Source organism: Myotis brandtii, unplaced genomic scaffold, assembly GCF_000412655.1.
Source record: "Myotis brandtii unplaced genomic scaffold, ASM41265v1 scaffold157, whole genome shotgun sequence".
In the NCBI taxonomy this organism is placed as follows: Eukaryota; Metazoa; Chordata; class Mammalia; order Chiroptera; family Vespertilionidae; genus Myotis; species Myotis brandtii.
This window is the reverse complement of record NW_005355708.1, coordinates 4,079,493-4,094,693: the sequence shown is the minus strand read 5'-3', so window position 1 is coordinate 4,094,693 and position 15,201 is coordinate 4,079,493. Positions and strand designations below refer to the sequence as shown.

Here is a 15,201-nt window from a genome sequence, read left to right as displayed (position 1 = left end):
AAATAGAATCATGCAGTACTGCCTTTTCTCACTCTCCATAGTGGCCTTCAGATCTTGAGGACATTTCGGTTGTTTTCAGTTTGGGCTGTTACAAATAAAGCTGCTACGAACAATTATGTATTTCCCCCCCAACCCCATTACTTCTAACCTACCTATATTTGAAGTGAACTTTTTGTGGAAAGTATGTAGTTTTTTATTCTCTCTGCCAATCTCTGTCCTTTAATTGGTATATTTAGATGATTTCTGGTTGCTGTAATTACTAATATGGTAGGGCTTACGTCAGCATTTTGTTTTTTGTTTTCTGTTTGTTCCCTCTGTTTTTAAATTTCTGTTTTCTTCTTCCTGCCTTCCTGTGGGTTACTTGAATATGTTTAGAATTCCGCTTTTATTAATTTATAGCATTTTAAAGTGTTGTGTTTTTTTTGGATAGCTGTTCAAGTAGTTTCTTAAAAAGTATTACATTACATACACATAATTTATCAGTCTCCTGGTGCTGACATTTTGTCACTTCAAGTGAAGTATAGAGACCTTACTTCCCTTCCTCCCTTTACTCGCCTTTTCTTGGAGCATTTTTTTTCTTTTTTGTCTGCAGCTGCTGGTGTTTCTCGGTTCTTGATTTCTCCAGTTCCCAATACCGGATATAGGAGACAAAAAGAAAGCCCTCGCTCCTCCCCTTTCCGCCCCCCCGCCCCCCCCAAAAAGCCCAGGAAACTCAGCACCATGTTGTTCTTGGATATCAAGAACCCTAGATGGTTTGGTCTCTTCTTCCACCTTTCAGAGTCTGCTTATATTTGTCTATATAATTTCCAGAGTTTTTAGTCATACTTAGGGAGAGGAAAGGGGAAATGTCCCTCTACTTCATCTTTGTGGAAGGGGAGGCTCTTTCCTTTGCTTTTTATATGTGTAAGAATAATTATTCATATACTTAATGTCCAATAACAGACCAATGTACCTTATGGTATTTTATGAAGTCACTAAAATAATAGTCCACAAATGATCATACATATTTATTAGGATTGAAAATGCTTAGATGACTTACTGAAAAAAAAAGGTTACACAAGTAGATGCGTATATAACAATGATACTATTATATGGAAAAACCTACATAAGAAAAAAAAACTTGGAAGTTCCCAAAATACTTGCAATGAATGTTAAAGTTATGGAATTATGACTGATTCCCCATCTCCCTTCATGTGTCAAATTGAAAAAAAAGGACTCTAGTACTTTTATCATTAAAAATAAAATGTGTTATATTTTATTTCTAAATTTCCTCTTCAAGAGTTACATACAGCTATCTTCCATGATATTGACATTTTGCATGGATTAGTTAATCTGTTTGCATTTGAGGAGTTAAAAATATTTTCAGCTTGGGTTTATGGAATATCAAACTATTGGCATGGGTTTAGACAATTACCTTGGCATCAAATGGTTATTATACCAACAGTAATAAGCCACAAAGCTATAGTTACCATGCTGAAGGAATGAAATGCATTTTATTTGGACATTAGCAAGAAAGCTTTACAAACTCCTAGGATATCACAAATAAGCAGGCAGGAGAGGAACCAATAAAGCAGAAATGTGCCAAGGATGCTTAGAGGACAATTATAGGATATGAAAGCCTTCTTGACTTGAGTTTCAAGTTTGGATGTCCCTGCTTGAAGCTCCTTCTCCTTTTTAGGACCCTGCTGGCTTCTGTCCCTCCATCTGCTGGGCTGGGTGCTCAGTGGTCATGCACAGCAGTTTTCGACTGTGCAAAGTACATACGCCGAGCACGGCTCTCCAGTGTTGCTTGATGCACTTGTCGTGGAACATGGGTTACAGGGAAGCCTGTGGAAAATCCATTTGAAACTAAGCTTCACAAGGGAAATCTGGATAAAATGGCAACTCAGAAAAAAATCATGCCAGAATTTGCTCTGCAGATTATGTTCTGAAGGACACTCTTTGCAGAATAACGTTTAACCTAAGCCTGTCATTCCTGGACCCAGTATTGCCACTTCATTTCACTGCAGCAGCGGCAGTTGAACAAATATTTTCTTCACTTTGCAAATGCCATCTTATGCATGTTCCTGATTTCCCTTTAATGGGAGATATGAGCAAAGGGAGACAGATCCCCTCCCACCCCTCAGCATGAAGAATTATATAATGATATTTATTCTGCTTTGTAACTTTAGGATATTTTTGAACATTTCTATAGTCATGTGATTAGCGTCAGCTGCTTTTCATCTCTCTGGTAAGAAGATCCTTTAACACATTAGGGAGGTTTGACCTTGGTCAGATTTGGGGAAACGGGCTTCTCCTACATAAGGCTCTCTGTGACTTGGGGTGATTTTGAGAATGATTGTGTGGAACTTGCCTGCTGTCCTCGCTCTCCAGGAGACCCTGGTATGTGCTGATCTCACCCTCCAGCCGGGCCTTTGTGTCTAGCAGCACCTGGTACTCCTGGTTCTGCCGCTCCAGGTCACAGCGGATCTCGGCCAGCTGCTCCTCCACGTTGTCGATCAGGCACTGCATCTGGGCCAACTGGGTGCTGTACTGGGCCTCCGTTTCTGCCACAGTGCATTCCAGAGATTCTGTCTGCAGAGAGAAAGATGTAAAAAGGGCTGCGTATTCTCCGGGGCCAGACTGCCTGTTTTCTAGTCCCTGATCTCCCTTTTCTAGCTATGTGGCTGGAGGAAAATTACTTAGCTTCTCTGAGCTTCAGTTTTATTCTATAAAAAGTAGGCAGTGGAAAGTACCATCATAGGATGGTTGTGAGGACTAAATGGGTTAATATGTGTAAAGCACCCAGGACAGTACCTGAAAGAATTTTAAGGGCGTTGTGTTAGTTATTGCTGCCACCACTAGGACCATCACAACCTGCAATATATTTGTGTAGCTTCAGGAGGATCAACAGCAATTGGGAGGAAACATTGAGTATGGGCTTGTGGCAGGGAGGGGGGGAAGAGTGTGGTGAAGGGAAGAGGCTCTGGGATTGAACAACTAGGATTCAACGTCCACTCTTGTTTCCTAGAAAATTGTATGACCCCTTGTTACTTATCTGAGTCTCAGTTTTCCTCATCTGTATAATGGGATTAGGAAAGGGATTTACCACCACAAAGTTATTGTGAGGCTTCACCAAGGTATTCTCTATAGGCCCTAATGTGACACACACACTGGTGTTCGACTGGAACTGGTTAATGTAATCTTGAACGCATACTATTCTTGTTGCTTGGGTGGAGCAGGGTGTAGTGAAGGGTCTGGTTGAGGTGTGGATCCTGGGAAAATTTAGGATAGTGGTTGAATGCAGAGTATGAATTCCATTCTTCGTTTTAGATATGATCGTAAGCTTGGAAAATTGGCCCTCATCAAAAGAGAGTTAAAACCCACTGGAACGTTTGAGTGCCTTTGTCTCGTTCTGCTCCCGCCCTTTCCCCTCTCTCCCTGTCTCTGGAGGGTGCTGCAGGATCACGCTCAAACCCAAGAGAGAAGGTCGGGGCATCCTACTGGGACAGTACAAGCTGTTGACCTTTCACTTCTGCTTCTAGCTGCTACTTGGGAAAGGCAAGAAAATATAATCCTTGCACACTGGAGATTCATGAACTGTGTGGGTCTCTCCTCTGGGTTATGGGAGAGGGGGTGGTATCCTAGGGCCTGCTTCGTCTGTGACAGAACAGAGCTAGCAGCCTTTCCCTTACACACCAGGCTTTGCTGTGCTTGGAGCTCAATTTCCAGAGCGTTGGCTGTTCGTTTCAGTTCCAGGATCTCTATCTGGCAGCCCTGCAGCTGCTCTGCACTGGACAGCTGCTGCTGGTTCAGCTCCTCCGTCTGCAACACAGGCAGGATTAGGGAACGCAAGTAGGCAGAAGTCTGGAAGCCTGTCATTTTATCGCCCCAGGTGCTGACCTGAACAGCGAACCATTCTTCCACGTCTCTGCGGTTGTTGGCGAGCACTGTTTCATACTGACAGCGCATCTCATTCAAGACCCCGTTGAGGTCGATGTTGGGGGCACTGTCTAGCTCCACAGTGAGTCGGTCACCAAGCTGTCCACGGAGCAAGTTGATCTCCTGAAAGTGGAAATGAAGTAAAGAATGTCACAGCATGGTGGGGGAAAAATCACTTCGGCATCCATGGCATCCCGTTTTCGTTTTGGAGAGGAGTGAGTAAGAGTGTGGGGTTTAGATTCAGATTGCCTATGTTGAATCTCTCCATCACGCAGTTTCTTCATCTGCAAAATGGGTATAAAATTTTACCTGTTCCAGAGAGTTATTGTGAGATATATGAGTTAATATGTATATAAAACACTTGTAAAAGTCCTCGGTATATAGGAAGATCTCAATAAATGCTAGCTGCTATTATCATCAACAGATGTTCAAGGGGAAAATGCACTTTGCTACACCATTTAGCTTTTCACTTGTTAGCTTCATCAATATAGGACAATCATATACTTTATATTTTATGATTTTTAAAAAGTTGATAGATGCAGAATATTTTTAAAATATTGGTTCAAATATTGCATGAGTTTTTATCCCCTTTTTGAAATGGCCTTCACACGCTGTGTTTATCAGCCTGGTTTTCATACCTTATGTGTTAGAGTTAGGCGAGGTATAAAGCCTCTAAGGACAGCCATTTGTGGAGTTACCTTCTCCACAAAAGCCATGGCAGATGAAGAGTTTGGTTCCTTCATCTGTCTCTGGCCAAGGGTCATTTCACAGCTACATTCAGAGACACACAGGAATGATCAGGCCACACAGTAACAGTGCCTTGCGTAAACTTGTTCCAGCTTTAGCAACATTTACCCAAGTTCAGCTTATAGAGACACATGGACTTGGTCAGTTTAGTTTGTCATTCTTACATTCTTTCAGTGACTTTGCCACTTGCCTCACCTCTTCATGGTGTTTCTTAAGGCAAAGGAGATCCTCCTTCAGGGACTCCACCTGGGCCTCCAGATCGGCTTTGCACAGGGTCAGCTCGTCCAGGATCCCTCGTAGGCCGCCAATGTCAGTCTCTACCAGCTGGCGAAGAGACAGCTCCGACTCGTACCTTTCACAAGAAACAAGGAACCAGCCAATGCTTACTTTACTAGACACTGTGCCGAGTGCTAGGACATACTGACAAATGACATGTGGACTCAAGGAAGCCACGAGCTGTAATTTCTTTTACATCCCAGATAAGATAAATTTGAGCTTTGCGAACATTCTTAGCTTAAAAAATATTATATAAACATATCAAGGAAGCCACGAGCTGTAATTTCTTTTACATCCCAAATAATGATAAATTTGAGCTTTGTGAACATTCTTAGCTTTAAAAATATTATATAAACATATGTGATGTGTGTGTGTGTGTGTGTGTGTGTGTGAGAGAGAGAGAGAGACCATAAATTATATTCAAATTTAAATTAAACTTACTTTGACCTAAAGTCATTGGCTGCCAGTTTGCAGTTGTCAAGCTGTATAGTGAGTCTAGAATTCTCTGCCTTCGTGCACAAAATCTGGAAGGTAAGTTAAGTAATAAGTGGTTCTTTGAAACAAACATAAATATCTACACATTTAACAGCTATGCCATGATTTACCTTTTAAAAGTCTTTGTAAGAAAGTATAACATAGCTTTTAGCCTGCTTTTCTCATTGACCATGTCACTGCATGAAGAAAAAAGGAGTGCCAATTTGCAAACGAAACAGAGAAAAAAGGCTTAGTTTTGTAATGACCCAAGACATTTGCAATATTCCTTGGCAGCTGAACTCAGTTACATTTTTCTCCATAAGGCGTTTCTATTATGACTATATCCCCATCTATGATAATAAAAATTCATCAGTAAGAAAATTATTACTAGGTGAAATAGTATGAGTTAAAATATGACATTTCAATATCTATGTTAAAAATAATACGGGTATGCAGTGTTACCTACAGAAGTAATTTTACATATAGCACAATTTTTCCTCATTCTGTAGATGATAAAGTCTAGAGGTACGTGAGTTTATTGTGATCACTCAGTAATTAGTGGCAGCCCTCGGGTAAGCTGTTTCTCGACTTTGAGTCCAGTGCCTTTTCCTCTGTCACAGCGCCAACTGGAAGCCCCTTTCCCCCGCTTTCCTTCTAGAGCCTCTTCTAGTGTAAAGAGAGAGCTGATCACAGATTGGCAAAGTGGAGCATTAGGACAAGAAGACACCAGACCTTTCGTTGGAGATCTTCAATGGTGTCGAAGTAACACTGATAATCGGGGCACACCAATGGGATGTCCCCTCCACACTGTTCTCGGATCCTGCATTCCAGCTCGGCATTCATCTCCTCCAGGCCATGCACCCGCTCCAGGTAGTTGGCGAGTCTGTCATTCAGGAACTGCATGGTCTCCTTCTCATTGCTGTTGAACACCCCATCCTCGCACCAAGCACAGTTCCCCAGCACGCAGGGAAGGTTACAACTCCCAGCGAGGTAGCATGGCATGAAGCAAGTGGTTGGCAAGCGAGACGTGGACAGGAAGCCAGGAGTCTGGCATCTGGGTGTAGCACAGGTGTTGGGGAGACCAGTGGTTTCCGTGGAACAGGTTGAAGCAGTTGCACCATCAGAAACCCCGGCATGGGGCTCAGAAGAGCAGGATGTGGGGGAGCTGTCGGAAGTCATCTTAAGAAGCGAGGAACAAAGATCAGCAGCAAAACTCAAGTTGCCTGACTCCAAAAGACTCCTTCCCTCCTGGGACTTTTATATAGCCCCCAAATGGGTATTTACAGAATGCACGGGATGTTTTCTTTATCGCTGCTGGTACCAGTTTTCATGTGAACATTCATTAGTGTTGTTTATTTGCTGAGAAGGAGTTTTATGCCTCATAAAAGAGGCATAACTTCAGGTTACTAAATAAGGACACCATTTTCATGTGCTTGTCGGATAAAATACTTGTTTTTAGAAAATCTTTATAGGAAGCATCGTCCTTTTGGCAGAATAAGGAAAGAAAGAGAATATTTGGCCAATACAGGTGATCACAAATAAGGAAAATCATATTTCCACAGATTTTGATGCTGTGCATGGAAAACTGTTCATGTCTCCTTTTATAATTAAGATGACAACACATTAAATACCATTTATATTGTTTGTGCCACCACCATAAAAATGTTCTGTGTGATTATCAATATTTGCAAAACCTTTGTGCTTTTGCTTGTGCTCACATGGCAGAAGAGGGAGTCATGTACTGGTTTAAATTGTGTGTCTCTCTGTGTGTAAATGACATCTGTCTGTGTGCAAATTGAAAAGTCACTTTACATGATTGATGGGCATAATTTATGCCCTCCAGGCCCAAATATAAATGAAACAGCAGACCTTTTGTTGGTTATCAAGACCTAGACTGTGATTTTTAATGTCCTGAAACATGCCTTCTCCACATTTCCTATGCCTCTGTTTTAGATCAAGGATACTATTTTTTTTCCCCTGAATTCCTAATAAGAGTGAAATATAAATTCCAAATTTCAATCTTTTAGACTCTTGGAAATCCTCAGTGATTACACTTCAGAGTAGGGTCAATCAAGCTATGGGAGGCTTTTCTTCTGAGATATGGAAGTGTCATTCATTTAAAAAATTATTGAGTGACATTGGTTAATAAAGTTATATGGATTTCAAGTGTACAATTCTATGATACACTATCTGTATATTTCATTGTGTGCCCACTACTCAAAAAATCTTCTTCCTTCACCACATATTTGACCTCCTTTACCTTTTACTACTTCTCCCAAACCATCATATTGTTGTCTGGTTTTCTTGGTTGTTTTTGGTTGTTTGTTTTTCTTGCTTGTTTATTTGTTGCTTTCAATTTTTATATCACACATTTGAGTGGAATCATATGGTTCTTGATGTTCTGGCTGACTTATTTCACTTAGCATGATATTCTCAAGATCCATCCATGTTGTCACAAATGGCAGTATTTCATCTTTTCTTATGGCTGAGTAGTATTCCACTGTATGTTTGTACCACATTTTCTTTACCCAGTCGTCTATTGAGGGACACTTTGGTTGTTTCCTCCTGGTACATAGGTAAAAGCTCAACCCCCAAGCCATGCCAGCCAGGCATGTTTAAAAACTCTTGTCTGCTAATTCTGACATCTGTGTACCTAGGGACCTGTTTTTATCGGCTGCTTTTTCTCTGAATCGTGGAAGACATTTTCTGGCTTCTTCACATGGCTGACAATTTTTAATTACATGCTGTACATTCTGGATGATATATTTTAGGAAGTCTTGATTATATTGCAAAGTTTTGAGTCTTATTCTGAAAGGAAGTTAAGTCACTAGAAGTTCCTCTTGATCCTCTCAGGTTTGGCTTTTTTAGATTTTTCTAGGGCAGGTATACTTTTGTGTGTCCTTTACTCAAGGTTGTGATCCTTACTCTTTTGGTGTATCTTTCTGGAACATTGAACGAATGCCTGAGGTACTCTGAATGGGCTGGCACATTCAGTTAGTGTTGAATGACTTCTGTATCTTCATTGAACTCTTTATCCCTCAGCAGGCACTCTTTGCTAGCCTTATGGAATTTCACCCTGTGTCCATGCAACCCAGCCCCCTGCAACTACTTGATTAAAAACTTTTACACAGACTTCTGCATCCTTTCTCATACCTCTTCCTTTCCTTGCACCATTGTGAAAATTCCAGCTGCCTAAACTCTATTAAGATATGCCACTTGTGCCTTAAACCTGACATGTCTATAGCAGAACACCAATTATTTTTTAAAATTTCTCCTCTTTCTATGCTCCCTTCTCTCCAGCTCTTTGCTCAGTTGGTGACATAACTCCACTGCCCAGTTTCCCTTTGATGCCCTCTTTTCTTCCACACCCCTTTGACTCCTAACTCCAGTCAATTTGTCTTTGACTATGTCTTTCTCTTCCTCATCACCATGGCAGCAATCTTAATTTCTTAATTGTTCTCAATTTTATAGTAGCACAGCACTTTACTAAAGTGGTAGATCACTTGTATTTTCTTATTTTAATGCAATGCCTGGCATTCAATAAACAATGGTTAATTGTCTGAAGGAATGAGTGGGTATTGTGTATGTATATACCTCACCTGCCAGACTGTCAGCTCATTTTAAGGAGGGACAATAAAATGCAGAACATTCAGTAAATATTTAAAAAAATAGAAATTCAATAATGACATTATATTATTAATTTTTTGCATAAATAGGTCAGGTCACCTGGATGAGTTAATATGTTATACTAGAGGCCCGATGCACGAAAATCATGCACCTGGGGGGGTGGGGAGCAGTCCCTCAGCCTGGCCTGCGCCCTCTTGCAGTCCAGGAGCCCTCGGGGGATGTCCAACTGCCAGCTTAGGCCCACTCCCTGTGGGGAAGCGGGCCTAAGCCGTCAGTCAGACATCCTTAGCGCTGCCACGGAGACATGAGAGGCTCCCGCCACTGCCACTGCACTCACCAGCCTTGAGCCTGGCTTCTGGCTGAGTGGCGCTCCCCCTGTGGGAGTGCACTGACCACCAGGGGGCAGCTCCTGCATTGAGTGTCTGCCCCCTGGTGGTCAGTGCATGTCATAGCAACTGATCGTTCTGCCGTTTGGTTGATTTGCATATAAGCCTTTTATTATATAGGATCATATTTGATCTTCAGATTATGTTCAGTATTTCCCAACCTATCTTAAACCATTTTTTGAATGGACAAGTCAAAGAAATTCTACTTTCATGTATGCCAGTATAATAAACCATCTCTTATGCAAGAACATTTAGTTTTTTTACAAGCACGAAATATTTGTACTGCCACCATTTTCAGTCTTGCAGACGTTCTCAGTTTTTCTTAACCATTTGTACGCCATAAGCGTCTATAGACGCAAGCGGCAGACCTTTTTTAATCACATTCAAAATATCGTGGCAGTTAACTGGTTAAAATGCCGACTTTTGTAGTTAATACATTTAATGAGTTAACAGAAAACAAAGCAATTGTGCTATGCCAGAGACGTAAAATTTATTAGAATGATCATGAAGAAGCTGCTCAGTTTCTAGGAAGATGCCATCCAAGACTGAAAACAGAATTCCCAAACACCCAAAGAAAGATATGCTTTGCTATGAAGGAATTGAACAACTTTGGTAAATTCCTAGGCATCTACCTGCTCCAATTGTCCTTGATTACTGATATCCCTACATGGCATTGAAAGCCTCTTGGTTTTTTTTTTTTTTTTTTTTTTTTTTTTTTTGCGGGGTGGTGGTGGTGGTGTGTCAGTAATCGTGCCATCCTTGTTCCAACTTCGAAAGCAAAGTCAATTAGCTGCAGATACTGAGACGGGTGAACAATAAAGCTTCTGGGTAGACTCTTTCACGCCAGGCGCTGAGCGAAGCGGCCCCCATCAGCAGCAGCTTGGGAGGCAGGGCTCACAGCAGGGCTGAGTGCAGGTGGTGAGGTTGATGGTCTCCAGACACGGGGTGGGCTGGCAGGAGTTGAGCAGGAAGCAGGTGGGCACACAGGGCTGAGGAATGTGGCAGGGTGGGGGGCAGTTGTCACAGCAGGTGGGCCCCAGTAACCAAGTGGTGTGTGGGCAGGTGCTGGGCAGGCAGACTCCGCAGCGGCAGCATTTGTCCGAGGAGCAGATGGTGGTGGCGGGGCCGGTGGGGACGCTGCAGCAGCAGGGAGTACAGCAAGCCATGGCGGTGGGACTCTGTGATTTTTATTGGTTTGGTTTCAAGACAAAGGAGGTTTCTGAGACACGAAGGTCTCCTTGCTCTGGGGTTCTTATATACCCTCCCCAGTGGGTGTTGTCCAAGCAGAAGGCTTCTTTCCTGGTTCTTGTTTATGTTAGCGTGTCCATTATCCTTGTACATTTAGATGCTTGTAAATAGTTTCTATTCTAATTAACCTTTATGTGAGTTCCTGGCTAATTCTGAGCTGATTACTCTTGCTGTTTGTCACGGGAACAGAAGCTTTATGAGGTATCACCAAAGCCTTCTGCTATTATAAGTCCAACACAGCCCTGCTGGGGAATATTGCATCATAGTACCCCTGTAGTCTAGTGCTGGTCAGTTTTTATTCTCCTCACCTTTATCTGCATCAATTGATCTGATGAAGTATTCATTGACCTATGAACCAGGAGATCAGGGTTTGATTCCCAATCAGGGCACATGCCCGGGTTGTGAACTCCATCCCCAACAGTGTGGGGTGTGCAGGAGGCAGCCAATCAATGATTCTCTCTCATCATTGATGTTTCTATCTCTCTCCCGAGGTCCTTCCTCTCTGAAATCAATTTAAAAAATAGACACCATCCTTGTTCTCATGAAACTTAGAGTCTGATAGAAGGTCTATCACACACATAATATATTATTATAAATTATTATTGTTATACATTTTGATACAACAAAAGAAGACTAGCTTCTAAGAGCAGAAAAACAATAAGCAGAAGGAAATTATTTCGAAATTTTTAAGAAAAACATTACAAAGGGGCTTGCAGACTTCCACAACTAGAATTTCATGGTAGAAAGGTATCAATCTCTTATTTAGAATACAGTGTGACTTTGAGTCAAAATTGTAAGGATAAAGGAATTGTTACTGTTCTGTGTAAAGTATTGACTTAAGGATACACATTAGAAATAGTTGTAAAATAAGTTTATAGTGATAAATTCATCTCTTTTATTGAAAAGACTTGCAATACTTTATTTAAATTTATTTTCTCTGCAGTGGTCAAGAGATCTGAGAATTACTTTCCTCTGTTTCCACATTAGGATGGTGAGTCAAAGAGAAGTGAGGTGATTTGCCTTAGGTGGTCTGGTGACTGACTTGTTAAACACTAAATATAGGACCTATAAGGATTGAGCTACTTCTATGTGGTTTAAAATGAAGTGTACAGTATGTGTCAGAGATACTAAACATACTTTATTTTTAGAAACAAAGGGTATCTTTTTTCCTTTAAGCAAATGTGGGAAAACCATGATGACTCCTGATTAGATGGTAGATTTTCAAAGTGCTAAAAATCTACACACACACACACACACACACACACACACACACACCCTGGAACATGACCAGTTTTAAGTATGCCATTCTGTAAGCAATAGGGACGTCTGTGACAGTGAAGGCAAAAATGAAAGATTGACAATAAAAAAGAAACAGAAGTAAAATATGACTGTTAGTCTCTTGCTTCAAATCTCTCATTGCTTTGAGGTTTTCATCTAGACCCCTTCCTCTGGGGAGCCATCACGCCAGGGCCTTTGCATTTCTTCTCTCCTGCTCGCCTCATCCTCTTCTCCCCATGGTCAATACATCCATGAGTTACTAAGCTGCTGTTCTGTCTGGAACAACTGCTCCCCACCCCTCTGCCTTGTCATCTTGTAATGCTCAAGCCTGGATACCTCGGAGCTTTCCATAACCGTCCCTCACCCTGTTACTGAATCACCAAATCTGGGCTTTAGTTACTCTGTGTGCATGTTTGCATGCTTGCTGCTCACAGCTCAGTCACAGCAGAAATCACACAGCATTATAATTATATTCATTCAACATATATAGAGCACGTAAATCATGTTTATAATAACTTCCTCAGATTTGAGAGAAACTTGAGGGCATCTTAGGTAATCACATTTCTTATGTCTTTATACTTCTAGCATGGATATGGTTCCTAGCACAGGAGAGGCACTCAAGAAATACTGGCCACAGGAGTGAGTAAACGGACTAAATCCCTTGTTGACTTGTGTCCTGGGTTGTGTCCCATCTACCTCATTGCTTATAAGTTCAGTTCATTTAAAGATGTGCTACTAACACGCTGTGGGATCCTCTGAGAAATTCTTCTCTGGAGAGACTGACAGGCACACTGAGGACATTTATTTTTCACTTTTAAAAATATTTTTAAATTTTTTCAATTATAGTTGATGTACAATATTATATTAGTTTCAGGTGTACAACTGAGTAATGAGACATTTATATAACTTACAAAATCATCAATAAATCTAGTGCCCATCTGGCACCATACATAGTTATTACAATATTATTGACTATATACTATACATCCTCATGGCCATTTTGTAACTACCAATTTGTACTTCTTAATTCCTTCACCCTTTTCACCCAGTCACCCAAATCCTCCCCCCTGACAACTGTCAAGTTGTTTTCTGTATCTGTGAGTCTGTTTTTGTTTTTGTTCATTTATTTTGTTCTTTTGATTGGCATATGAATGAAATCACGGTATTTGTCTTTCTCTGTCTGACTTATCTCACTCAGCACAATACCCTCTAGGTTCACCCATGTTGTCACAAATGGCAAGATTTCATTCTTTCTTGTAGCCTCATAATATTCCGTTGTAAATATGTGCCACTTTGTTATCTATGCATTTATTTTTGGCAACTTAGGTTGCTTCCATATCTTGGCTATTGTAAATAATGGTGTAATGCACATATGGATGCATATGTCTTTTTGAATTAGTTTTTGGGTTTATTCAGATAAATACCCAGAAGTGGAATTGCTGGGTCCTTCTTTGTCTCTTGTTATAGCTTTTGTTTTAAAGTCTATTTTGTCTGGTATAAGTATTGCTACCCATGCTTTCCCCCTCCCCCCTTTTCATGAAATATTTTTTTCCATCCCTTTACTTCCAGTCTCTGTGTCTTTCTGTCTGAAGTGAGTTTCTTGCTAGCATATGTGTGGATCTTGTGTTCTTATCCATTCAGGCACTCTATGTCTTTTGATTGGAGCATTTAATCAATTTGCATTAAAGCAATTGTTGATAGATATGTATTTATTGCCTCCTCCTCCTCTTCCTCTTCTTCTTGCTCCTCCTCCTCCTCCTCCTCCTCCTCTTCTTTCTCCTCTCCATCTCTTTCCCCCTCCCCCCTCTTCTCCTCCTCCTCCTTCCCTGTGCTGGGGAGTCTGGTGTAGGGCTGGGACTCCACACTCCTCAGGGGGGACCTCTATAACTGAGATATTCCTCCTGGTTTTAAATGGCCACACATGGGTGTGGGGCCAGCTACTTCCAAGTTTCAGCCCCCCACTGCCTATCCCCATGTCGCTTCTTCTGTATATCCTTAGTTATAAGACTTCTGTTCAGCTAGACTTCGGGTGGTTCTCAATGATGGTTGTTCTGTAGTTCAGTTATAATTTTGATGTAGTTGTGGGAGGATGTGAGTACCCCATTTACCTACTCTGCCATCTTGACCAGGACATTTTAAAACATGCTTAATTAAAGGCATTTGCTTCCCCCCGTCCTTGCCCTACCTTTTTCTTTTTCACATACACTGTTTTGGTTTATTCATTGCTTTTTCAGATTTTGACTTGTGCTTTTATATATGTTACATATATTACACATGTAATATTATATATAATATGCCATATTACATATATATAAAACATGTTGTATATGTAATATTATATATATAATGCATATGATCTCTTAAGGCTGGGAAAAGGATCATCTACATGAGAAAAATTAAGCAGGTTGGTAAAATGAAGTAGTCAATTAAATCGTGTTTAATCAGGGTTTTAGCTCTAGTTCTCAGTTTATCACCTGAAAAGTACTGGTATTGGCATTGTATTGATTACTGGGGTAGACCTCTGTGCTGAGGATGGTGGGAGGTAGAGAGCTATATTCCTAGTGCCCTGCTACTAGAGTGACCACTTGATGTTCTTCCTAAGGAAAAATGAAGTCAAAATTGGTAGGTCCACTAAATGACCCAGATCTTAGAATTGAGTAGCTGTCATTTTTAATCTATGAGCCAATCTATCTTTTTCTATTACAATTGGATATGGTAATTTTGTTAAGATTCTTACACTTTTTATTTCTCGTGCATATTTTAAGTTAATGTCATAACTCTTCATTAAGCTTCTGGCTCTTTTAGTATTGTGATGTGGTAGAAATAATTGGCCTTTAAAGTCACATGTGCAAGGAACTGAATTCTGGTTTTCTTAGTAACCAACTTTATGACTCTGAGGATGTTGAATAACTCTTAAAGCTACATTTTTCTCATCTGTTAGTGCTATTTTAAAGATTACATGAGTTAATACATGTAATTTACCTAGCAAAGGATAGGCAAATAAATGTTGGCTCACCCCCAAAATTGTATTTTTCTGAGTAAGAGGAGAGAGAAGGTGAACATAAAAGATTACCAATTAAAAGTTAGCAAGCCATGTTAGTAAGCTTGTTTCAGTCCTTCCTAGCTAATAGATTCTTTTTAAAAATAACAAAATAATCATCTTACTTTTACCTTCTTAAAAACATGAAAAAATATATCAACAACACAAATAAAGAACACATATTGCCAGAGAAACAAAGTTTAT

At 40.6% G+C, this 15,201-nt stretch overlaps 1 protein-coding gene across 1 annotated transcript; it reads right to left on the bottom strand.

Moving 5' to 3' along the window:
* Positions 1-1,727: 1,727 nt before the first annotated feature.
* On the bottom strand, positions 1,728-6,680 carry KRT40 (keratin 40, type I). Its single transcript, XM_005861839.1, has 7 exons — positions 6,151-6,680; positions 5,386-5,468; positions 4,864-5,020; positions 3,883-4,044; positions 3,679-3,804; positions 2,354-2,574; positions 1,728-1,827 (listed from the first exon to the last, which is right to left on the bottom strand). Exons 1-7 carry the CDS (start codon positions 6,595-6,597, stop codon positions 1,728-1,730), a joined length of 1,296 nt encoding a protein of 431 aa, XP_005861901.1. The 5' UTR covers positions 6,598-6,680.
* Positions 6,681-15,201: the final 8,521 nt, after the last annotated feature.